The sequence below is a fragment of the Aquarana catesbeiana genome, linkage group LG05 (genome assembly GCF_042186555.1).
Source record: "Aquarana catesbeiana isolate 2022-GZ linkage group LG05, ASM4218655v1, whole genome shotgun sequence".
Classification (NCBI taxonomy): domain Eukaryota; kingdom Metazoa; phylum Chordata; class Amphibia; order Anura; family Ranidae; genus Aquarana; species Aquarana catesbeiana.
This window is the reverse complement of record NC_133328.1, coordinates 182,185,944-182,212,693: the sequence shown is the minus strand read 5'-3', so window position 1 is coordinate 182,212,693 and position 26,750 is coordinate 182,185,944. Positions and strand designations below refer to the sequence as shown.

Below are 26,750 nucleotides of genomic sequence, written 5' to 3'. Positions count from 1 at the left end.
GGAGCCGGCGAAGGGAGCTGCTATAAAACTAGAGTGTACGGCGCCATTTTAAGCCTGTGTGTCGCGGTGTGGAGAGGGAGTGAAGGCGGAGTTGTGAGTGTGTGTGGCCGGGCGGACACAGGGGGAGAAAACGCGGACATATACTGCTAGACTGACGTACCTGTTCGGTACAGCACAACGCGGGACGTCACCCGTATAGGTGGTGCGGGGATTACGGAGAACGGGGGTTGGTGGAGGAGGAGGAGGCCAACACCGGACGACATTGTTTTATAACAGCGGAACCAGGACACCGCCACCGTACGGTACGTATACTGTATGTGTGGGGGAGGGGAGGTGACCCGGGGTGTGATCGGTGCAGGGCGGCCTCTTATATAACGTGCAGGGTGTGGAGCTCTCTCTCCAGCTTCCTGCCGGGGTCCTGCAGTGCGGAGGGGATCCTCCCGGGGATCGGATCAGCCCCCATCATCGGACTGCAGCCCCCCGATCTCCTCCTCCTGCCCATCCGATCGTGTATGGAGGAGCCCAGGACTTCCTCCGAAGGAGACCACCCCATGGCCCTTCTATAGGGAGGACACCAACTCCCCTCTGTTTTCCTTGTGTAATATCATCTGATTGCGGCTGAGCGACTTTGTTTCTATTTATCTGACGATTGTAAAGTGCTGCTGTCCCTGACATCCACGTCCTGATTACCAGATCATAGCCATGGGGATCTGTATTTACAGACATCTATGTCTTGACTGCCAGATCATAGAGCAGATCTATATTTACTGACATATACCTCCTGATTACCAGGTCCAGATCATAGCGATGGGGGTCTGTATTTACTGACATCTATGTCCTGATTACCAGATCATAGAGCAGATCTATATTTACTGATTACCTGATCATAGAGGGGAGGGGGGGGCTATATTTACTGACACATACCTCCTGTTTACCAGGTCATAGAGATCTGCTGACTGCTACCTCCTGATTACCAGGTCCAGATCATAGAGAGTAGTGGGATCTGTGTTTACTGACATCTATGTCCTGATTACCAGAACATAGAGCGGATTTATATTTATGGATTACCAGATCATAGTGGGGGGGGACTATATTTACTGACATCTACCTCCAGATTACCAGATCATAGATCTATAGTGACATCTACTTCCTGATGACCAGATCATAGAGATGGGGGAGTCTATATTTACTGACATCTTTGTCCCGATGACCAGATCATAGAGATCTGTATTTACTGACATCCATGCCTTGATTACTAGATCTATATTTACTGATTACCAGGTCATAGAGCAGGATCTGTATTTGCTGACATCTACCTCCTGTTTACCAGATCATAGAGATCAGTATTTACTGACATCATCTGATTACTAGATTCAGATCATAGAGATGAGGATCTTCACTGAAATCTACCTCCTGTTTACCAGATCAGAGGGAATCTGTATTTACTGACCTATATGTCCTGTTTACCCATCTTTTAGGTCCAGATCATAGAGGAGGGAATCTGTATTTACTTATGTCTGGTTTACCAGTCTTTAGCTCCCAGATTACTGAGATGTTGTATCGGTTATTTTAGCCATGTGACTTTACCATTTGAATTTTATTGGCAGATAACTTTTTGGTCTCCTTTAGGTCTGGAGTGGACCATCGGCATCCTGCTAGCTGGGGTTTTTTTTATATAAAAAGCTCCCTCTGCATCTTCAGTTATAGAGCTTGGTCCTTGCAGACTGCTAACTTTTCCTCCTATTGTGTGCTGGAGGACTGTAATCCCATAGTCCTACTGAAACTTTTTTTTTTTTTTTTTTTAATGGCTTTGTCTAGGGCGGAGGTGCAGACAAGTCAGGATATCCCTCCTCCCCCTTCCCTTATATAGAGTTTCTTCCCAAACTGAGAGAGTAGACTCAGGCTTTTGTCTTTTGAATCGCTGTGGAGTCATCTATGGAATGTATAAGGAGGGATGTTTAATGGAAACTTGAAATTTTAAAGTCTTGTCTTAAAGCTTGGTGTGTAAACTCCCTGGACTGTGTTTTGTTAGGAGAGAAGTAGTGGCAGATGTGGTGGTTTATGCCATTACTTGATGTAAAGAAGTTGGGTGGTGGTGCTATGTGAAGCTATACAGAGAATTGTGTGTACTCAGATTTCTAAGTTTCATGTCAGTGGAGGCGTTCAGAGGCTGGGTTGATGCACTGATTTTGTGTGTGGTTTTTAGTTCATGCGTATGTCTAGGAGACATCCGCCATCCAAGCTACTTTAGAGAGCACATAGTGTTGGGATAAGCTGCAAAGTTTTAGCTTCCTCCAATATCAAGGGTTTCCTTGTTTGTCATCCATTTTCCTCTGGACAGGAAGTGTTCTAATTGCATTTGAACCAGAGTGCAGTAAGCTTTAGTACATCAAGAGACCTGCCAAGACTACTTTACAGCTGCCCCACACCCTCCAACAACATCCTCTCATTTAATAGAATTAGGGAATTCAGTGTGTGGCATGCTTTTAGGTTGTCTACATGGAGTATTGAAATGCATTTGGTATACATGCTATCCTCTTTCCCCGGTGGTATATATTTGAATCTGGGCAGGTTGCTGTATTTCTCACTTATCAGTAGTATCTCATCCGGATGCTGCTGATTACCTCTCTGGGATATTTGGGGTGCATAGCTGGCAAGAATTCAGCTACAGTTGATTTGCTTGCAGTGTAGAAAACTGCTTATGTGAGCAAATGTGAAATTCCATTCCTGACTGCTGAGAATGCAGAGAGACTCAAAACCTCATTGTGTCTTGTGCTGTAGCCTGCTATAAAAAAAAATATGCAACTGAGTTTTTGGTCAAACCTAGTCGCTGAAATGGCATCTGGTTGCTTTTAATTTTGTTTGTATAGCTCTTCCCTCTAGCAGAAGGTGTTCTTATGTTCAACATAGTAAGTAAATATTTTTATGATCCATATCATATTTTGTACATGGAAAGGTAATTGTCCTTAGCAGATTGCCATAGACAGTAACTTTTGATCAGTTATTAGACTTGTGCTCTGACATTTGTCTGCATAACATCCGGTGCTTTGCATTGGCTAAAATCTGTGGTAAAGTACGTCTGATAGGGATGATTGTATATGAACAGCACACCCGGCTTGGTTTCTACTAGAATTCTGCAATCTCTCATTTGCAAGAATGTTTGCTGGTTCCTGAATTTTTTTTCCCCCCCCCCCCCCCCTTGCCAAAGCCTCATTTGGGAAAATGTGGCTTCACATTACTGAAAGTGGACTAGTCTCTAGCAGTTTGCCAGAGCATTGACGGATGAGTTTCTGTGGCTGTAAAGAGTAGTGCTGTCAATGTACCTCATATACCGATTGTACAGATATTTTATTACACTAGGTTTGGGTTGAGCACAAGAGAAGTGGTTACATTTAGAAACTTGTCTACATGGATAGCTCTGTGATAAGTGTGGCATTTGTAGGAAGTACACTACTGACATTGCAGCCTGTGGCCTTTTCACAGTATGTATGATGGCTTGTTACTGCATAAGAATGAATATTTCCAACATATGAACTGTTCTAGTTCTGGAGCAAAAATATTCATTTTTAATGTTAAATGAAGAAAGTTTCTAAATCAATGGGTCTCATGATGTGCTTCTGTTATTGGGGTGGATTTGATTTAAATCACTAGTAAAAAGGCTTGATTTTAAATAATTCTTAAAGAGCAGCTGTCATCTCTGATCGGCTGACTCCCTGACAGTCCCATTCACTTTATTGCAGCTGGTGATGTGCCGGTGAGGGACGTGGCAGCAGGTGAGTGGATGCCCGCTAACAGGCGCTGCCATGATGGCTCTAAAATGACAGGTGCTCTTTAAATGTAAAGACTTATTCTTGCTGGTAGTTAAAATATTCAGTATTTGCAAACAAAATTAAGGTTTCCTATTTAGAATAAGCTGTCAGGTTAGTAAAACGGCTAGATCAGATTCAATTCAATCATTCAGTTTGTAGTGTACATAGATTTGCAAAATAATAAAGGAATATTCCTGAACTTTATTTTTTCTCATGGTTACTGTGAAATTGTGTGAATGCATCAATGCAGTGCACGTTATCTCAGCTTGCTGAGCTTGGATTAATTGAATGAGTTTACCAAAAAAGTAAATATTGCAGAATATTATGCTACACGATCCAGTTCATGCTGAATAAACTAAATTAATGTATTTTGAATGGAAAACTATCTTTTTTTTTTTAGGGTTTTTTTTTCTTTCCTCAAAGCATTTTATTAAAAAAAAAATGATCAAAATCTGATTTAAATTAAACACTTTTTTTTTATTAAAAAGCAATATAATTTTTTTTTTTTTGTATTCACCCTAGTTCTTATGGAGTTCCCCACCAACAAGTCTGTTTAGAGACTGATACTCGGTGGTGGTTCACTTTGGTAGCGGTGTACAGGGCCTGGATGCTCGGGTAACCGTTTTGTAGCCTAATCAAATCCTAGTATAAATAGCATGTGGTTTTGGGTTGAGCATTTTATGCCATTTACAGCAGACTTGTGTGGCAGGCAATCCAGTGACTTTGCAGTTGGCACTTGCATTGTTATGATCTAGAGTTTTTCCTATTGATGCAAACTTGTAGCTATATGGTCTTAGTTTTTGAATTCTAGCAAGAAGCAGAACAAACTTCCTTGTAGGTTAATGTACAGATTGAAGAATCCATTTCTGACTTTTTTTTTTTTTTTTTTTCATCACTAGTTCCCTGGCTGGCATGAATACATTAGAACACTGACTAAACTGCAGGTTGTTTTTGACTTCAGAGATGATGCCTTTAGATTGATAGAACACTCACTCTTTTTTCCTTGCTATGAGCACATCAGTTTTGGGTAGGTATGGATACAACTGCATAGAAGTGGTTACATTTTAGTATTCGAGATTTAATTGCCTATGTAGCCCTGTGTCATGGGTAGGAACTGAATGGATTGGTAAACTCTGCAAGTAGTTTTAAAAAGCCATATGTGTAATGTATTTCAATGGCTTCTTGCTATTCTAATTCTGGTGTTTGCTCATGGCAACCAAATATTTAGCTTTCATTTTACAATTTAATCCATCATGAGACCTGACTGCTATAGTCTACTTTTTTGTACATCCATTGACTGTACTATTTTCTAACAAGTTACTGTAAATTTTCAAGATAATGTCCTGCAGGTGTGACTTTAATTCATGGCATTAGCTAATTGGCTAGAAACCATGCTAGCCATGTATGAGCAGAGTTTGGGGTTTGACCTTTAGGAAGCATACATTAGTTGCTATGTGTTTCCAACTTGTACTACTGCATACAATTTGATACTTTTTAAAAAGTATAGCACGATTTGATGTCTGTTTCAGATTTGTCAGATATGCAGTGTTATCGCTAGCCTTTGGATTTTGAACAAAACTGCCAAATAGAACTAGTGAAATGGAAAACTTGTTCAGTTGTCTTGGTAAATTGTCCTGTTTGGACCACTAGCTGGTTTAAAAGAGCAGATTTTACACATGTAGATTTTCTTCACATCCCTTGCCAATAACCAGTAATTTTGGGGGATAATAACTTTGCATATGCAGAGAATGTTTCATCTATACACACAATGAACCATCAATGGGGATGCATAGCTTAATGTGTAGATGTGACCAACAGCTCTGGCATTTCCATTGCCATTTTAGCAAAATCTTGGTGTTGGCTTGACTTAATTTCTGGTTTTGGCAATGCTGCCTTTTTGGAAGTTGTTTTAATCATAACCTGACTCTGTATGCATGATAGTGCTTGGCATTTGGTTTTGGCTAAGCCTACATTGTAGCCCAGATAGCAGTGTTTCTCTGTAGTGATTTGTTTGGCACAAACTGTATACAGATAGCTGTGTTTAGCCATTGTTGAAAACTGCATGCTGTCTGCTCTGATGGGGAGTAGCTGAACTACTGGATACTGACATCTGAATTTTTTTTTTTTTTTTTTTTAATGCATATAAGGTGTGTGGTTTTTACTCCCCCCCGAAGGATTTTAGTTTTGACCCAGACCTTGCTTTTCACTATTGTAAACAGTGGGCTTTACAAAGAAAATTAGAAGCCATCTTCACTTCTGCAATAGATGCTTTGCTCCTAAATGCGGGCCATTTAATGCCAGAGTTGAGCATTGCATTATCACACTTAAAATTCATTGACCCTATATCTTCCTACAGGGCCAACTGATAAAGGTGGGGCTTTTGACCATAGCATGGTTTCCTTAGAGTGGTGTGGGGTTTTTGAGGTTCTAGTCTCAATATTTCAGGAAATAAAGGTAACATATGGCAGCTCGCCCGTCCTTGGATATGGTGGCTGCATCAGTTTTTCTTAGCATGCCTCCACTTTGGATGAAGCAGCACTTTTTTTTGGACAACATCATTGTCAGTCTAGGGGAGTATTGGATGTACAAACTGATTTAAAAAAAAAAAAAAAAAAAAAAACTTACAAATTGAAGTCAAACTCCAACTAATACTTCATAAGCAGTTTATAGCAAACTTTTTTGGGGGGGTTAAAGGTTTTGCATGAAAGCTGATCATTTTAAGCATACTGTCAGCAGTAACTGGTTTGTCTCAACCCTCTGATTGCTACACCTGCAGGACAGCTTTTTCTCTTGCAAAACAGACTTATGGCAGGATCATCAGGTGAAAATAAAAGCCTTAAGAAAACAAATCGACCATTTTTTATCTAAAAATGTATACGCTTCCTTCTGTATGGTATGCTGCAATGGGTTTGATTTTTGGTTGTAATACCGCTTTAAGGCTTTTATCACTTATAAAGGCCCTGACAAGTGGCGCTTTGTCAAAAGGTTATTATTGCTATAGAATTCATTCCCTTCCTCTATCTATAATTGCACTTTGGACAGACTTCAGCCTCATATATACTGTTTAGTGTGCATATGGATTGCATGTGGCCAGTTGTCAAGCAGGCGTTCAGAATTTTTCAAAACTGGTAAATGAAGTTGCTGGGATTTTTTCCAACATATGGTTACAAGAGCGGATGTAACCAAGGAGATGGGTTATTGGTTCTAGATCTCCACCTGGAAATTGTAAATGGGCTTTCCTTAAGTATTGGTAAATTGATGGCTACCTCTTAGCTTTCTGAAAGCTGCTAAATATGTGAGAATGGTAATGGTGTACATATTTGTCTTTAACCCAATAGTAAAGTCCAAAGAAATCAAAACAGACTGTTGGCTCCAAATAGTTCTCCAAAATGTAGTCTGTTAATCCTCTTCCGGCTTATAAAGGTATGCTAAATGAAGCCCAGCAGTCAAAAATGAGCTTGCTTTTAATGCCATCTTTAGGAAGGGCGTGGGGGGGTTTATCTCTGCTTTAATATACATAGATGCTGATGGCAACACTGCATTTAAATTGCACAGCGTTTAAACAAAAGTTGGTTACATTTAAAATTTAGGAGTGAGGCAGTTGTATAAACTTGCCATAAAATAAAAGGTGGGGAAGGGCAGATAGTAAAGCCAGCCATAAATTATGTGACCACGGATTGCAGGATATAAAATCCCATTGGTTCCCCCATCTACAGTTGGTGTAGATTGGGGAATCCCTCCTGCAGCACTATTGTGTTCTCCTGGCGGTGGGAGGGATGAGTGTGGTGAGCCTTATTGCTGGGAGAACACTGATTACTGCCAGCAGCTATGGCCACTATTTGTAATCACATGCTTTAAAAATACAACATGGTGGTTGTACCCAAGTCAGTCCAATCAATCTGCCCATAGATCCCTGCTGAACTGACTGACAATCGATCCATCTATGTCCAGCTTTAGAGTCGCTCAAATCCAGGAAGGAGCATTCATTCAACAGCTGAGCCTGAACTTTGTTGTGGGATTGGCATATGCACATCGGTATATGTTTAAATTGTCAGCCCCTGTGCATCAATTCAGCTAGCCCATATTCTATAAATTGTGTTGACAACTTCACCTGGAGAATGTCAACTTTGTATATAGGTAGAACCCTATTGTCACTGCCCATGTGTATCATTATGTGAGTGGGAAGCTTCAATTTTAGCAATCTCCCATTTATCTTAGAAAGCTGTATAGAAAATAACTTGCCAGCCATGGTATGCTATACCTATTAGCATGATTGGGTTCATTCCCAGTGTCAGACCTTCAACTGTTTATGGGGTCAATCATGTCTCCCTAAAAGATCTGAAGTAGGACAAACTTGTACCGCATGGGTGACGGTGTCTACCTACAGTGCCACACTGATGTCCTGTTGCCCCAAAGGATAGGAAATGTGGGGTATAGTAAGCTTGATGCCAGAACTTGAGCTGTATAATCCTGTCTCTGGCAAAAAAAACAAAACTCCTGCTTCTGAAAGATTGCAGCCTAAGGCTCCAGGCACACTGGGTTAAGACTCCCTATAGTGTTCTTTGTACACAGTTTAGGTGAGTTTAATGTGGGGTGTTTTTGCCAGAAACACAAACCAGAAGGTTTTTTTTTCTGCCTCTAAACATTGAGCTTAAGATTCCTGTAATTGTCCTAATGTGCATGGGCATAGGATAACATTGAGCTGCTTCTACAGGCAAAACACACAACTCTTGTAGAAGCAGTGATTTTTTTTTTTTTTTTTCCCTTCCTTTGTTTCATAATGGGAATTGCAATTCAGTCAGTTTCTGTGGTACTTTTAACATCTTGGTAAAGTAAAAGTTGCTATCTGATGAAATTGTGTATTGGTTTCTAGCACCTTTTACTTTTGTTTTACCATGCATTCAGCTATGTTTTAAATGGACAGCTACTACTCAAAATCATCACAAATAAAGTGATCATCATAACTCTAAAGTGCACATCCTTACCGATCAACCCACCTGAAAAGTGCTTCTGCTAGGGTCAATCAGTTTGTTTAGTAGATGTAAGCACCTAAGCTGAACCCTATTCATAACACTTGTGTTGGTGGCAGTTTCACGTTGCTTCTCTTTTGTTGTTGCCTAAATTGGGAACTGAAGTAAATCTGTCTAAAGAGGCTTGAACATTTCTTTTTTAAAGGGGCTGTAAACCCTCATAAAACCAAAAAACCTATCGTACTTCCACTGTGCAGTTCGTTTTTCAGAGTGGCCCCGAAGAGAGAATCTTTCCACTGTGTCACTAAATTCTGACAGTGGGGAGGGAGGCTCGATAGGAAATTTCCCAGCGGGGCGGTTGTACAGAAGCTGATTGGTAGATCAACATCTACAGTGCCAGTATATGGATCGAAATTTATCTGGTCTCTACTGAACCAACCAAATTTTGATCCATTTATTCAGCTTAATGGTGGCCATACACGGTTCAAATTTCGAAAATCGTATTTAAGAATTTTCATACGAATTTTGCTGCAGCAACAGCCGATTTTTGTGCGGCAATCAAATTTGAGGAATCGGACATGTTGGAAATTTTTAGAAAAACGAAAAATTTTCTAATGGAAGAATCGTGCGAGAAATGTAATAGAAAAAAAATTTACAGAGATTTCCGGCCACAAATTCTATTCTGTAGCAACATGAGGTGAAATTGAAGGCTTGGTCGGTCGAATTTTGAAAATCAATGGTGGCATCTTATCACGAAAAAATCAAACTTTCTGACTTTGAAAAGAAAATTTGTTTGAAATTCGACCAAGTATGGCCTGCTTTACTCTAGAGCTGGACTTTAAAAGTTTTCAAGATGCATGTGCTTCATCATAGGTGTGGTGGTCAGGTCACTAAGGCCTAGTTTCTGGCATGTCAGCTGCATGCCAGGATATAGGCAGAGCAAGAAAAGCAAACGTGCAGCAAATTTCAGTATGTGTGTGTATAGAAGGACTGTTCACATACCAATCGTGCAGGTTGCCACTTTTCTTCCCATCTCTGAATGTGCCATGCAAGCTCAGGCATTGATCAACCTCTGGCTCTCAGCTAATGTGTCAAGCTTTTTAAAAAAAAAAAAAAAAAAAAAAAAAAAAAACCAAATGGGAGTAAAGGTGTGACATTTCTAGTCTAAACAAGTTTTTAAGACTAGGTTTAAATATTTAAACCTAGTTCTTGCACTTCTGTCCCTCTGATATATATTTATATTTTTCCCTTTCTCTCACTACAGCCATGGATGTCCTGCTGGGTTCTTTACTTTTGATAAAGAATGTAACTGCATGAGAACTTGGACCATAGGTTGATCTCTCTCCAGCTTGGTTTTAGTTGGGTAATCCTCCTAAGGGCCTGCATATATTAAAGGGAAAATAAATTGCAGTTATGTAAATTCAAAATCCAGTAGTTTTTGAACTTTTATGGCTCCTTTATCTGTTCAACACTTATGAGATTGGTATTATTCTTTAACGTGAAATCTGCTTCTTGTGGTGTGTTAATCATTTGGGTTGAGGTGTATTGAGCAGATGGATGATAAAAAATTTGTAGCAAACGGTTGTGTGCCTCTGTTTGCATAGTCTTTGCAACAGGTTTGTTTTCGTGTGATTGATTTTTTTTTTTTTTTTTTTGCACCAAGAGCATTGTGCAGATCTGTGGCAGTAATAACCCTGCAGTTGAGACAGATTTTCAACACCATTTCATGCAAAACAAATGTGTTTTTTGAAGTTAGTCTTTTTTTTTTTTAATTCTCCACCCCCCCCCCCCCCCCCACCACCACCACCACCACATATGTGCACTGTTCACATTCCTGTATTTGTCTGCTTGCATTTTAATTAATGTCTGTATTGACTATGGTCTTTGCATTTCAGGTTCTTTGAAGCACAACAGTGGTTGCTGAACACAGAACCATGGCTACTCAAGGTATGTTTTTGATAAAGTGAATATTGATCTGCAAATGAAACACCGGCTTTAAATCTTTGGAGTAAGGGATGGTCGACACTCTGGATGACATCCAAAATGGTATTCCTTTTTATTAAAAACATGTACAGAGCTGTAAAATGGCCGTGACTAAGGACTAACGTCAAACATGTAGGCTGTTTTATTGCTCTGTATATGTATTTAATAAAGGAATACTATTTTGGATGTCGTCCTGAGTGCGGACCATCCCTTTCCTTTATTCTGGTACGTTGGTGGTGCCAGCAGCCTCAAGGTCTGAGCACCGGGCGGGGCTTTTATGTGGGAATGTGTTGCAGCACCTATACACTTTTTCCACAAATCTTTGGAGTGAAGAACCTGAGTGGTTCACACAATAGTGTTGGCCTTCAGGAATTATATATTGTAGCGATTTTGGTGCCAGCCCCTTGATGGGTTTGTGTGTGATTGAGTAAAGATGGTTGCGCTATGAATTTTGAGGGGAAAACTTGACTTGTCTTTATAGTTTATTTTATATTTGCTTTAAAATGGCATTTTTCAGGTCTTTCTTTCCTCTCACATCTATTGTAATCTGTCTACTAGATGTTGCGTTTTATGAGCACGTACTACTTCCAGAACTTGACAAAATGGTGACCTGTAATCTGACGCAGGTTTGATGTATGCTTTACTTTTAATGGGGTAATTTTGTTCTGTTTTAGCTGACCTAATGGAACTAGACATGGCGATGGAGCCAGATCGCAAAGCAGCAGTCAGCCACTGGCAGCAACAGTCTTATTTAGATTCTGGCATTCATTCTGGAGCCACAACTACTGCTCCATCTCTGAGTGGCAAGGGAAATCCAGATGATGAAGATGTGGATACATCCCAAGTACTGTATGAATGGGAGCAGGGATTTTCGCAGCCTTTCACTCAAGATCAAGTATCTGGTAAGCACTCATCTTGGCAAAAATGTATGCGGTGGCAATGTTACTGAAAATTGGTTTTCATTTTCTTTATCTTCCCCTCCACAATAGATATTGATGGGCAGTTTGCAATGACCCGAGCTCAGAGAGTTCGGGCTGCCATGTTTCCTGAAACCCTAGATGAAGGCATGCAAATTCCATCCACACAGTTTGATTCTGCCCACCCCACAAACGTGCAGCGCTTGGCTGAGCCTTCACAGATGCTTAAACATGCTGTGGTGAACTTGATAAACTACCAAGATGATGCTGAGCTTGCAACCCGTGCTATCCCAGAGCTAACCAAACTACTCAATGATGAGGACCAGGTATGATTTCGAGTTCTAAACTTTTTAATCCATTGCAGCTTTATTTAAAATGTCTAATCTAGCTAGCATTAAAGTGGGGTTCCACACAAAAATACCTGGAAAAATTCTAAAAAAACAAAACATTTGGATTTTTTTTTCCCACTTACCTCCTAAATGCCTGTTGCTAGGTGGTCCCTCGTAGTCTGCCTGTTCCTTTGCCTGGGCTGGTGACATCACTCCCCCCCCCCCCCCCCCCCCCGGCACAGGAAGGGCTCCGCTCTGCACCCTCCCTCCTGTCATTCTGGGACCCATTACAGGTCCCAGGTGATTGAGCGGCCAATCACGGCGTGCCGCTCGCGCATGCGCTGTGGGTGCCAGGCTGTGAAGCCACAGCCCGGCGCCCAAAGTTGAAATGCCGACGAGCGTAGGGGGGGACGAGCGGGGCTTCGATCCCCCGCATCGCTGGACCCAGGGACAGGTGAGTGCCCAATTAAAAGTCAGCAGCTGCAGTATTTGTAGCTGCTGACTTTTAATTTTTTTTTTTTTTTTTTTTTTTTTTACGGCCCCCCTGGGTGGAACTCCTCTTTAAGTATCGCTTTCTTTCAAGTGTTTATTGGAATGGAACATCTTGCATTGTTTAGAACAAACTTTTTTTTTTTTTTTTCTCAGGTTGTTGTCAACAAGGCTGCAGTTATGGTTCATCAGCTTTCCAAGAAAGAAGCCTCACGCCATGCCATCATGCGCTCACCACAGATGGTGTCTGCAATTGTTCGCACAATGCAAAACACAAATGATGTTGAAACAGCGCGGTGTACTGCTGGAACTCTCCACAATCTTTCTCACCACCGTGAGGGCTTATTGGCCATCTTTAAATCTGGAGGCATTCCTGCTTTGGTCAAAATGCTTGGGTATGTGTACTAGTTCTATGAAGGATTGATGTTGTATGGCAAGATGTTTTTTTTTATATGTTATAATTTTCAGGAGCTTAATGTGATCCATATTCAAGAATAAGGCAATGCATATGGCACATCTTCATATGATCTGCACAAACTTGAGCTGTTTAGAAGATCCATTAGGATTTTTACTGTACAATGATTGAGATGCATGATGTCTATCGCAGAGCAGTGGGCGAAGACAGATTGCTGCAGCATAAGAATCCTTGGACTCATCACCATATCCTGTCCTCCCAATACTTTAGGGAGGAAGATGGTTGTCCAGCATGGGTCTGGGTAGAGCGATCTGTAAACATGGGCTTCACTGCTTATTTATACAAACAACCCTTTGCCAGTAATGGATGGTTTGCAAGTCTATGGCATGTCACTAATTCAATTGTACTTTAACGCTGCTATGTTGAGGGGAGGACTTGTGTTTAACTTTATAATAGAAATTATGATATCTGATTAGTAAGTTCAGATCTTCTTTCACTGAAGTGGAGAACCTTGCTTTTCATGATAAAAATGACAAGATTTTCTAATGCTGTGCATGACTTACAGGTCACCGGTGGACTCTGTGCTGTTCTATGCCATCACAACTCTGCACAATCTGTTGTTGCATCAAGAAGGTGCCAAAATGGCTGTCCGTTTGGCTGGTGGTCTTCAGAAAATGGTTGCCTTGCTGAACAAAACAAATGTAAAATTTCTAGCCATTACTACAGACTGTCTTCAAATATTGGCTTATGGAAATCAAGAAAGCAAGGTATGTATCATCTATAATTGTTATGCAACTTAGGATTTGGAGAATGGCAGCAGATATAAGGTAAAGTTGTGCAAATAGCAGGTGCAGAAACTTAAAGCAGCGCTCCATCAAAAAGGGGAAATTCCACCCTTCTGTGCCCAATTAAACGACACCCCCCCCCCAGCCTTCTGAGACACATCACAGGTCCCAGAAGACTGCGAGAACAATCACAAAGCACGGCTCACACATGCAGTTGGAAGCTGGCTGTGAAGCTGCAACGCTTCTCTGCTGGGTTTCCTTAGTGAAGATGCTGGCGCCGGCACCTAAAGCTGATTGAAGAATCAGCTTGGGTGAGTACATTGCTGGATCCAGGGGGCAGGTAAATGTCCTTATATTAATCCCGCAGCTACAGCATTTGTAGCATGTGTGGTTTGTTTTTTTTTTTTTTTTTTGTTTTTTTGGGGGGGGGGGGGATGAAGAGAGGCTAGGCTCATCCTTTAACTTGGCAGGGGGTGCCTAATCCAGCATATGTAGATATTTGGTTACCTGTTTGTACAAGCTTTTGGAAAATTAAGGAGAGTTGTAGTAAAGATATGACTGTACTTGCAGTAAGTATTCTATGTCAAATGGGCTTTATTTTAAATAACTAGTTCCATTCAACTCTAGACTGTCCAGTAGAAGTTATGCTGCCAGGTGTGCTTAAGCAGTGACATGAAAACTAAAGGTTTGTTCCAACCCATTGTTTGCACCAAAAATAGAAAAATCATGTGTTTTGGGGGGCATTTTTCCCACTTTTTTTTTTTTTTTTTTTTTTTTTTTTTTTTTTTTTTAGCAGTATTGATGAAAGTTGTTGCATAACACTAGTGTGAAGCAAGGAATCTGCTTCCATAATGTTTTTGCGTCAGAACAGTCCTGTTGTGTGGGCATGTCTAATATTTCCATTTTAGTCATAATCCTCACTGAGGATGAAATTGAATGAACCTTCATCTTTTTCTGCAGTTGATTATCCTTGCAAGTGGGGGACCTCAAGCCTTGGTGACAATAATGCGCACTTACAGTTATGAGAAACTTCTGTGGACCACAAGCCGTGTACTGAAGGTTCTTTCTGTATGCTCCAGCAATAAGCCTGCTATTGTTGAAGCTGGTGAGTTTTGCATTTAAATCGAACATGGCAAATTTCCTTTATAAAAAGGGAAAAAAATTTTAAAAATGGCCAATTGAATACTCAAGCAACATGCATAACAATTTCTGCTCAACCAGCGTGGCATCAAGTGACTAAACTGTAGGCAATGTCTGCAAGCTGGTGTTTTGAGGACGCATCCCCCCCCCCTTCTGAGGGCTGAAACTATTCCAGAGGAAATCTAGATCACACATATTGTCCTGATCTGGTGACCATCCTTTTGAGCACTGGAGTGTTGGTAGTTTTTCTATGTCCCTCTTCTGGTAATGGTGTCAAAAGAATGACAAATGGTATTCAGATTTTGCTTTGCCCCACTTTAAGATGAGATTACATTCTATGCGTTTAAGATAAACCTGTGTGCAGGTGCCCCATCTAGATCCAGTGTTGCAGGAGTGTCTCTGCTGCCCAGGACTCATTTGCTGAGACGGCGGCGTGGTGCCATTGGCTGACTGAGAGCAGCAAGAGCCATGAGGAGAAAAGGGGTGGGGCTGAACTGCAGCTACATGTCTGGGCACAGGGAGCTGTGGCTCGGGTGCCCCCATAGCCAACTGCTTGTTATGGGGGCACTCAACAGGTGGGAGGGGCCAGGAGCACAGAAGACTATTTGGGCTGCTCTGTACAGAGCAGGTAAGTATGATATATTTAACAAAGAAATTTAAGTATTTTAAGGATCCATTTCAGGCTAATAAGTACTTCAAGTTGCCAGTCACTGCACCTAAAGGAAATTTGTCAAAATCGCTTACTGCTTTTAAAAAGCTGTAGTATGGAAGTGAAGATGTGCTTCCAATAAAGTTTGAGGCTGCATTTCAAAGCTGCGCAGTTTTACTGGGATTTTGTACAAGTCACCAATGTAAAAGTAAAAAGCAGAAATGCATGTAATCTGCCCCAAAGAAGCTAATGTTGTTTTTGAGTTTAAGGCGTTTTGCTTCAGGTGACACAATGCTCAGATGTGAACAGGTGCCATTGAAATTAATGGGATTTTGATTGTTGGGCTTTTTTACAAGCTGAATTCACTCAGGTGTGAATGCATCCTTGGGTTTTAAAATGTGTAATGTATCATTGTATTTTGGTAGGTGGTATGCAAGCTTTGGGGTTACACCTCACAGACCCAAGCCAGCGTCTCGTTCAAAATTGCCTCTGGACTCTAAGAAATCTTTCAGATGCTGCAACTAAGCAGGTAAGTGTGGTGTTCTTTTTTTTTTTTTTTTTTTTTTTTTTTTTTTGTTTCTCTTCTCTCTCCCCCCCCCCCCCCCCAAATGTAGTTTGGATAACTGACCTAACGCACTTTGTTTCCCCCTGCAGGAGGGAATGGAAGGTCTTCTAGGAACCCTTGTTCAACTTCTTGGATCAGATGATATCAATGTTGTAACTTGTGCAGCTGGTATACTGTCAAACCTCACATGTAACAATTACAAAAACAAAATGATGGTCTGCCAAGTTGGTGGTATTGAAGCCCTGGTCCGCACAGTTCTTCGTGCTGGTGATAGGGAAGATATTACTGAACCTGCTATATGTGCCCTTCGTCACCTTACCAGCAGGCATCAGGAAGCTGAGATGGCACAAAATGCTGTTCGTCTCCACTATGGACTACCAGTTGTTGTAAAGCTATTACATCCGCCTTCCCACTGGCCGTTAATCAAGGTAAAGCTCTTTTTTTTGTTGCCAATCCTTTGGGTAAATGCACACTGGCTTAAAGATCAATGTTATCCTGCGTCAATGCACATTAGGACTTTTGGAGGCATATTTTGAGCTCAGTGTTTAGCGGCAGGAAAACATTCTGGTCTTTTTTTTTTTTTTTTTTTTTTTTTTTTTTTTTTTTTTTTTTGTTCTTAGATCACGATTCTCGTGGTGTAACATCTTTTACATTAAAGCAAAAAATAGGGCTAACTTTTTTCTTCCCCAAAAAAGCGTTTGAAAGACCGCTGGGCAAAATGCAAATACGGTGACATAAAGTATTGCAGCAATTGACATTTTATTCCCTAGGGTCTCTGCTAAAAAAGTGTATGTATGTGTCAGAAAAAGATTTAAACTTTAAGTGGTTAAACTTCCTGCATTTACACGTTTAAAAACTAGGCAGACTGCCTGGATTTTTTTTCTATGTTTTCTTTTGACAGCTGAGTGAGAAGATAAGTCTCTCCACTTGTTATATGAAAGAATCGGCAAACTCTGCAATAGAGATGGTCAGGGGGATGAATTGAGATCATGATTTTTTTGAATGATTGTGCAGCTCTGCTTTCTGACAGGAAAAAACCCATAAACTCCCCTAAATATGTATACAAAAATGCTGTTTGGTTTTTTTTTTTTTTTTCTCCTCTGAAAGTGGGCTGAATTGTGTGGTGTTCTTGTCAGCTAATGGTCCAGCTTTCCATTAAAGGCTTGTAGACTTGATGTGTTGCATGCATATTTAACAGTGTTTTTTTTTTTTTATTTTCTTTCCTTTTTTAGGCCACTGTTGGATTAATACGTAATCTGGCACTTTGCCCAGCTAATCATGCACCTCTACGGGAACAAGGTGCTATTCCAAGACTGGTCCAATTGTTAGTTCGTGCACACCAAGACACACAGCGCCGCACATCCATGGGTGGAACACAGCAACAATTTGTGGTAGGCTGTTAGTGCTTATTCTAATTTTGTAACTTTCATTTTGCCCCTCCTTGGACTGGGTTCCATGACCTGATAGCATTTTGGGCTAAAAGGTAGTCACTCCAGTTTGCACAGTGGGTAATCGGACCAAATTGGGAAAACTGTGTACCATCCTGGTTACACGTGTGTGTGTGTGTTCATTTTATGCTAAATGTCATGTTTGACTGACCTGTTAAAATGTGCTCCTTGCGGTACTTATTACTAAGGATAGTTTGGAACTTCTTATTCCTTTGGATGGCCGTCCCTGCTTTTAACTGGTTCCTGACTGGCTCACTCAGATATACTGTGGCAGAATGGCTCTCCTGGGTAAACATATTTATTATATTCTCTTTGCCCAAGTGAGCCACCAGAGGGCCTGCGAGCGCTGCCAGAGGCGCACACACGGTCACCCGCTACACAGCGAGGGTGCCGGTGCAATCGTGTGTACACACAAATCCCTGTGCTGTCAGAGAAGACTGATCGTGTGTTCCTACAAAGTAGGGACAGCCATCTGTCATGTCTCCTAGTCCCATCCCCCACACAGTGGGAGCAGTTAACCCCTTGATCGCCCCCTAGTGTCAACCCCTTCCCTGCCAGTGACATTTATACAGTAACCAGTGCATATTATAGCACTGATTGCTCTATAAATGTCAATGGTCCCAAAGGTTGCCAATCTGTGTTTCTCTTTCTCTCTCTCTCTCCCCCCCCTTTTTTTTTTTTTTTTTTTTTTTTTTAACATTTTGGTGATATTTTGAGGTTCGTATCTTCGCTGGTCTCACGATTCGATTATGAATATCTGGTTAACTATTCGATTCCGTGATGCATCACAATTACTGATGAGCTTCTGCTTGGGCTGCCTAGGCGGCCCTTCCTCCTTGCAATCTTTTACAGGTCCCAGAAGATTGCCTGGTCATTCAGGACCGCGCAGTGAGACATGAGCAACCTGCTGTGAAGATGCAAGCTATCACAGCCGGATGCCCACATTAGTATTGCTAGTGCTGTGGACAGGCGGAGGGAGGGTTTGGGTGGCCACGTCGCTGGCTTGTGGGACAGGTGAGGTTTTTTTAAGTCAGAAAATGCACTTTCGTAGCTGCTGACATTTAATAAACAAAATTGACTGGAACTCCGCTTTTAATTAAAAATAACCTCACTCCTTTTAAAGTGCACTACTGGGATTCACAGGGAATGTGCAAATGGGGAAGCTGGGGAACTATCAGCACTCAGTTTACTCATATGGAATGTGGCTAAAAGATGTTGGAAAGACTCAAAATGGGTTTAAGTGTATAATTGTAATTTTTAAATTGTGAACTTTTCAGAAAACCTGGGCCCCCCCCCCCAGTACAATAAACTTGGTGGTTTTAAAGATGGTTTTCTTATCTTGATTCAGTGCTGTCCCTGCTGCAGGAGCTCTTCTCCCTGCTCACGGGCTTGGCTGAGAGTCATTAAAATCTGAGGGCCAAGCTGCACCCTATGTCTATGGACACTCGCACGCAAATATGTCAGCTCTCCTCCCCTTGCTGACCTGGAAGTGATGTGTAAGTCTCTTCTGGGTCCCCCTTTTTCTTTCCTGGGGAAAGAATTGCATGTCACACTAAATTTAGACATTGGAGAACATGTGAGAAATTGGGTTACTTTAGACCCCAGATTGTCTCTAAGAAAACCTTTCACCAAAATCTTCCAATGGGAACTTTTTCATGGGTAGGCGCCTGCACCTGCTATCACTTGTTGAAAAGAGCAGGCTCTGCCCACACACTGCCTTTTAGTTGGAATGACGAGGCTAACTGCTTATGGTTCTTAATAGGATGCTTGGGCATGGAGTGCTCTCATAGTCTGACACTACTTCCGGCTTACAAACCAAAACCTCCTGTACAGGCTGAATCACACCTACTGATTGGTGTAATGCTTTCCAGGCTCCTGCTGGGGAAAAAATGCGAATTGCTTTGTGTAAAGACATGTTTTCCATACAGGTTTTCCATTGATGGGAAAACACAAATATGTAAGTACTGTTCATCAACCCAACCACATCTACTACTAAAACCTTTCACATATCAAGTTTTTCAGCTTGCACCCCAGTGTCATATTCAAAAACCTCCCATCAATTTACCAAGAAGTTATGCAGGCGTCAAGACATTCATTCTTATCCAAAACATCAGATAAAAGCATTGGGTGAAAAGTTATGAAATATTAATACATTTCTTGGACCAACAGTAAATTTGTTTAGGAGGCTGACAAGTTTGTGTATCATAAAATGGTTAAAGCCATCAGTAAGGGAATACTTATATATATGCTGGGGAATCTAAAATCTCATTGGATCCTATCGCCACTAAATCCTCAGTCCACCTGGAACTTTATCACCCCCAGGTGAACACAAAGGGCATTCTGACTTTAAACAAAGTATGTTGTCCTAAGTTGTAATCTAAAATTATTTTGGTTTTGGGTGTAGCATTGGTGCCCCCCCGAGCAGCCTTTTCTACTAGGCGGGAAGGCTTTTCTGGGGGGAATACTGAAGCTGCTAATGCTACACCTAATATCAATTTATCCCATGTTTAACTTTTTTGGATGTTCTTATAATAAAGACGCATCCATATGCACATGTGTATTGTCATTCTGTAGTTTTGAAAAGCAGGCTTTTACTTGGTTATCTTTTTGCTTTTACAGGAAGGTGTGCGTATGGAAGAAATTGTTGAAGGATGCACAGGAGCCCTACACATCCTTGCACGTGATGTACACAACAGAATTGTGATCAGAGGCTTGAATACCATTCCATTGTTTGTACAGGTAAATGGGGCCACTGGTTCACCCTTAAAGCGGGGTTCCACTCAAATTTTTAACTTAATCTTACCCCCTTCAGTTAATTGAATAGATGTTCAAATGACACACACAAATTTTTATCGCTGTAATTGCCTTTTATATTGTACTTTATTGTGGCACTTCCTGTCTCTCCTCCCATGGGAGTAGGCGTGTTTATTTCCTTTTACCGGCGCCGCACTGTCTCCTGGGAGCTTAGTGTCAGGCTTGCCAAGATTCAGTGCGTGTGAACAAGCTGTGAATGAACAGCATTCACCGCATCCAGGAAATCAATGGTTGTGGGCTTCACATACCCACAAGCAAGATGGAAACGGCCAGCATCACATTTTTTAAGTTATTCTTCAGTACGAAAACAGACAGAGGGGGAAATATTACACCCAAACTGTATTTTGGGATTAGCAAAGTGTCTCAATGACCTTTAATAAAAAAAAAAAAAATAAATAAATTGGTCGCCAGACTCCTGCTTTAATATAGCATAATCTTTTTGAAAGACTTTAATTTTGTTTTTGTTTTTTTTTTTTTGTTTTTTTCCTCCTAGCTGTTGTACTCTCCTATTGAAAACATCCAGAGAGTTGCAGCTGGTGTGCTTTGTGAGCTGGCCCAGGACAAGGAGGCTGCAGAAGCTATTGAAGCTGAAGGAGCTACAGCACCACTTACAGAGCTGCTTCATTCACGAAATGAGGGAGTTGGTAAGATATTTTATTTGGGTCTTGAGCTCATCAACAATGTGTTTTGTTTTTTTTTTATAAATTGTAAGCCACGGCTTCAACCGTAAGACTATAGAGATTTTTGTGACAACTACCCAAAAGTGTATTTTTGCTATCTATGTAATGGTGTTCCCTTTTGGAGTATAGCCTTTAAACCAGGGGTCTCAAACTGGCTGCCCTCCAGCTGTTGCGAAACTAAAAGTCCCATGAGGCATTGCAAGGGTGACAGTTACAAGCATGACTCCCACAGGCAGAGGCTTGATGGGACTTGTAGTTTTGCAACAGCTGGAGGGCCGCCAGTTTGAGACCCCTGCTTTAAACCAATAGACCTCAATGAAATGACTTGTGCGATAAGAGGCAACAAACGGCCAATCCTAAAATTTTATAGCAGTTTTTAAGATGGGTTTAGTTATTGGTTCCATTTACCACTGCTCTAACCTGTAAAGCATAACTATGTTATTTTTCTAATGTTAACTTTATTCCCTATGACAGCAACATATGCAGCAGCTGTGCTGTTCCGCATGTCTGAAGACAAACCTCAGGACTACAAGAAGCGGTTGTCTGTTGAACTGACCAGCTCTCTGTTCAGGACTGAGCCCATGCCTTGGAATGAGGTTGGCGCTTTCAGCTTTTTTTTTTTTTTTTTAAATATATCTGCTCTGAGTCCATCACTTAATTACTTTGATCTGTCTTTCCAGGCTGGAGATCTCGGTGTAGATATTTGTGCCCAGGGAGAGCCTCTTGGATACAGACAAGATGGTGAGTTTCACTTTTAGAGAGGTACTAAAATGTAATCTTGGCTATAAATTTGTAAGAGCTGCCAGGAGGGGGAGGAACATCAACTGCTTGGTAGTACATGTCAGGAGTCCAGAGGTCAGGCCCATTCAGTTCTGGCATGTATGGCCCATAGGTGCTTTGGCATGCAATGCCTAGGTTCATGGGCCACTTAAACATCACCGTTAAGTGGGTTCACTGGGCAAAGATCTGAAGCTGCTGACAAGTGTGCAGTTTACCAATGTGTAGTGTTTAGAGTAGGCAACAAGGTAGTAAAAGCTGGGATAGCAGTCAGTAAAGTTTTTTTTTTTTTTGTTTTTTCTTAAAAAAAAATTGAAATGCAGGTTTTCATTGAAGTATCTGGAGGTCCTAATGTGAGGCATCCTCCTTGCTTTTTAGGGGCCTTGCGCAATGGGCAGGCTCCATTAAATCTGTCAGCTGATACCCCCCCCCCCCCCCCCCAACTGAACAGGCAGATGGCTGGCCCAGGGCTACTCTGCTTATGCAGAGGACAGACACAATCCACTCATCTATGGGCAGACTGATGTAAATGGGTCACCTGTCAATTTACACCTGCCTGCCCAGCTGATCCACCAGATGGATGGGGAACAGGTCTCCATCTGTTTTTAGTGGACAGGGTCAGATTTTGGCAGGACACCTGTCTGACACCTGCTGCTCCATAGAGGAGACTGGATGGTCTGATCAGTCCACCTGGTGTGAAAGGGCCCTTAAACCTAGTACACACACACCTTTTGGACAAATGTGCATATCCAAAAAGTTTACTAAAGCATACATTTTTGCTTCCAAAAAAATTCGGAAGGAATGTGTTTTGTATTGTATTTTCAGACAAACTGTACTGATTCAAACCGTACAAGAAATTTTCGTGTTTGTCCCTTTGGAAAATTTTGGCCGACAGCTGTGTAATATCAGATTATCGTACAATTGCTTAGAAAGCTTTTTTTTTTTTTTTTTTTTTTTTTTTTTTAACGAGTTCTCCTAATCCTTGCCATTTCTGTCCAGCGATGTCCACGAGTGTCTTGGCCGTCCGACTCCCCTTCCTGATTGGTTCCTGCTGCTGTTAACTTGGTCAGCCAAGAGAGGGGGCCGGGCCACAGCTCCATGTTAATGTTCAGGGTTTTTAAATAGTCATACTTGCCTCCGCTGTGCAGTTGGTTTTGCAGAGTGGCCCCAATCCTCTTCTGGTGTCCCTCAGCGGCGCTCCTGGCCCTTAAGTGCCCACTTTAGAAGCGCTCTCCTTCGTTGACACCCATGCGGGCACGCACCCATGTCCTGCTTCTGTCTATTCACACAAAGCAGCACTCGGCCCCAGGGCCTGCATCATTGGATTTGATTGACAGCAGCAGGAGCCAATGGCTGCACTGCTATCCATCCAATTGGGACCCGAGATGCTAGCTTTTGCTGGTGTGCTCAACCCTGGCACGAGAGGGGGGGGGGGGGGTACAGGTAAGTAAAAGGGGGGGCTGCAGCATTACAAGAGGTTTTCACCTGAATGCATTGAGGTGAAGAAAAAACTTGAGGGTTTACAACCCTTTTAATGGACACAAGGAGCTGTGACTTTGGCTCGGGTGCCCCCAAAGCAAGCTGCTTGCTGTGGGGACAGGAAAACAGAAGACCCTCAAGAAAAGTAAGATCCAAGCAGATATAACGTGTTATTAACAATCATTAATGTGTTCTCATTCTAGAAGAGAACTTTACCATCATTAACATAGTTGTGTACATTTTTGAAAGCTACAGTTATGGAATTGATACACTTTTTTTATGCCTTCAGTGTTTGAGTTTTTATTTTTATTTATTTTTTTTAAGATCCCAGTTACAGGTCTTTCCATGCTGGAGGGTATGGGCAAGATGCAATGGGAATGGACCCAATGATGGACCATGACATGGGAGGTCATCATCCAGGAGCAGAGTACCCAGTTGATGGTCTGCCAGACTTAGGCCATGCTCAGGATCTTATGGATGGACTGCCACCAGGTGACAGCAATCAGTTGGCCTGGTTTGATACTGACTTGTAAATATATATATTTTCGGTGAGTATTACAGCTAATTAAATGTATTTGGAGACATTCAAGTTTTATTAGTATAACTGGCAACACTATACAGCTAGAATGCATGCTAATGCTGGTTTAGCTTGTATGGCTCCCCAGCATGTCTCCTAGTAATGTTATGGGAGGTCATATTCTGTCAAGTATGCTTTTGTCTTTGTGATTCAGCTTTGTTCAGTTTTGTCTGTTTTGATAACAGCAGAATGTATGCTGTTTGAGGATGCAAGTTAGTGCAGTTTGGCTACATAAACCCTTAACTTACCTGGCGGTATGATTATTTCAGATTTTAGGTGCTGAAAGTGGTACAATTATTTCGCATGGGGAAATTGGCGTTTTTATATTGTAGGCCTGTAATTCTTAAATCTGTCCAAACCAGAGTCTAGTAGACATCCCGGGTATGATAGTTTGAAAAACAAAATCATAAATTATAATAACTATATAATTATACCTAATATAATAATAAAAAATATTCAATGTAATCAAATCAAACACTGAAATTGGCTCAGTTGCAGAATTGTCACTGTCATTACTTTTCAGTGTTTGACGTATCGCCCCACAAATCACTATTGCTCAATTCTGCGAGTGATTCTAATTTTATTATCGCTGTTTTCTAGTTGGTCTAAAACCACTTTTGATGTAAAGGGACTGTTTTGGTTGCTTTGGGCAATCTCCAGTTTCCAGGCAGAAAACAGTTTTTATAATAAACTGCAAGCAGGGCACTGGACAAACCACTAGGGACAAAGGGGATGTGTAATTTGACAGTACTGTAATCTGTAAGATTACTGTATCTTTACTGTGTTTTACTCTTTGAATTTGGCGCCAAACTCCGTCCCCGTGCGTCGCAATACTCACAGGGAACGGAGCTGGGCACTGTATCGAGCGAGACATGGCGGCTCGCAGATAAGTGGGGAGACATCGCGGGATCCAGGGGACAAGGTAAGTAACCTCTACAAGCATCCTGCAATGCGATCCCGAGTCTGGCTCGGGGTGGTTTTTCAATACCAAAAGCGTTAACCCCAAGCCAGACTCTAATACCACTAGGGGGGTTAACAGATACATTTTACTTTACTATTACAGAAAACATGCCTTGGGATGCATGTGACTGGCAGTATAATTTCTTAGCGGTAGTAAAGTTTTTCTGTAGAATGATGTAAATGGTGGAAGATGGTTTCGGAACATCCAAAAAACCAGTTTTGCCTCCTGCCAGTTGGGGTTTTTTTTTTTTTTCCTCCAGGTTTCGAAACCTATTGACTAGAGTGCTAGACCTTCTAAAGTGTTTAGGCTACTTTCACACTGAGGCGCTAAAAATAGTGCCTGTAAAGATCCTCTCCTGTCTCTCCAGTGTGAAAGCCCGAGTGCTTGCAGGATGGTAAAAGTCCTGCAAGCAGCATCTTTGCAGCGCTGTATGAGGGGCGGTGGCGCTTTGCAGGCTGCTTTAACCCCTTTTTCAGCTGCTAGCAGAGGTTAAAACAGCACTAAAAATAGTGCTGCTTTACTGCCGTCGCCTGCCCAAGTGTGAAAGTAGCCTAAGTGGTCTTGTCCACTCTCTGCAGGCACCATGGTTCATAAAGATGTGCTCGGTCCTGCATCTTGGGATGCCTAATCAACCATAGCAACTTCATTTGTGTATTTCACAGACCTGCATCTTGTACCGCAAAAAATAAAGTATATGTGGTTACAAACCTATGTTTTAGTGTCTAAGCTTTATATAAATAGAAGTTCATAGATTATTATTTTTCTCTTGCAGTTATCGTCAGAATGAATTTGCATTGTGATTGGCCTGTAGAGTTGCTGAGATGGCTCATGGGGTGGGCTGGTTATCTCCAGAAAGTGCCTGACACACTAACCAAGCTGAGTTTCCTATGGGAACAATGGAAGCTAACTTCATGTTCTGGTCCTTTATATATAATTTTTTTTTTTTTTTTTATTTGTTTTTTGGTCGGAGGAACAATACCATTTGGATTTTGGAAGTGACTCGTACATCAAGAATGCACAAGAACAGTTTGCAAGCTGGAACTTATCAAACACTAGCCTTGCTTGTTTTTAAATAACTTTTTTTTTTTTTAATTTTTTTTTTTTCTATTTTTTTTTAATCTGTAATGGTACTGACCTAGCTTGCTTTTCTTAGTATTTAGATTTATTTTCCTTTCTGCGGTAACATTTTAAGTCTCTGTAGTGTTCAGTTAGTGCTTATTGCTAAAGCGGTTTCTAATTTTTAAGGATCCAAGTAAGTGTAGAACACTAATTCATAATCACTCTAATTGTATCCTGAATAAAGTGGAACATTGTGTAGCCTTTTTGTATAAAAAAAAAAAAAATAGACAAATAGAAATGGTCCAAAAAGTTTTCTTTTAATATGCTTAATAAGCAGATGGATCGATTTTTGATCAAAGCTTTTATCTGGGATATGTCTGGGTAGGGGCCAGTAAGAACTTATTTGGAACCTGTAATGGACAGTTTACCAGTTGCCTTTTATCCCAAAGTTATGTACTCTGAGGCCACAGATGCTTAATGAAAAATCATGAAATGGCTCAGAAGAATTAAAAGTGGACTTTTAATGCATTCTGCTGTGTCAAGTTATTTTAAGCAAGTCCATGTGGAATGGGTTTCTGTGGTCTTGAGGAACGAACCTAAATGTTTGTAAATGGAATGAACAAAGTAAAGTTATTTTTAAATTCAGATATGCAGTTTGAGCAAGACTATCATTTCTTTTCACTGTTGTATGATGTATATGCTGCAATGCTAATGACTAGTGTACTTCATGGTATCCATTCTGTCATCATACATTTAGGCTGGATTCAAAAGCAAATGTTGCCTAGATTGGTGGTATTTTGATTGAATGACAATACGGGTCAACGTGCCAAAATATTCAATGGGATGTTTCATAGTACTGTAGGGGTGGACTATGTATTTTCTCTTGCATGTATTTTGCTTCACT

At 41.2% G+C, this 26,750-nt stretch overlaps 1 protein-coding gene across 1 annotated transcript; it reads left to right on the top strand.

The window, feature by feature from the left end:
• Positions 1 to 25,749, top strand: CTNNB1 (catenin beta 1). The gene is made up of 16 exons (XM_073630415.1): positions 1 to 302; positions 10,675 to 10,726; positions 11,437 to 11,664; positions 11,752 to 12,005; positions 12,654 to 12,892; positions 13,478 to 13,679; positions 14,658 to 14,802; positions 15,912 to 16,015; positions 16,141 to 16,479; positions 17,284 to 17,442; positions 20,119 to 20,238; positions 20,807 to 20,957; positions 21,468 to 21,589; positions 21,674 to 21,734; positions 23,574 to 23,797; positions 25,560 to 25,749. Exons 2-15 carry the CDS (start codon positions 10,714 to 10,716, stop codon positions 23,780 to 23,782), a joined length of 2,346 nt encoding a protein of 781 aa, XP_073486516.1. The 5' UTR covers positions 1 to 302; positions 10,675 to 10,713; the 3' UTR covers positions 23,783 to 23,797; positions 25,560 to 25,749.
• Positions 25,750 to 26,750: the final 1,001 nt, after the last annotated feature.

What these genes read in the sequence shown, in the direction of transcription:
- CTNNB1 (XM_073630415.1), top strand. An exon ending in TACTCAATGATGAGGACCAG is followed by an intron (nt 12,006 to 12,653) that starts GTATGATTTCGA and finishes TTTTTTTCTCAG; the next exon opens with GTTGTTGTCAACAAGGCTGC. An exon ending in CCATTCCATTGTTTGTACAG is followed by an intron (nt 20,239 to 20,806) that starts GTAAATGGGGCC and finishes TTTTCCTCCTAG; the next exon opens with CTGTTGTACTCTCCTATTGA.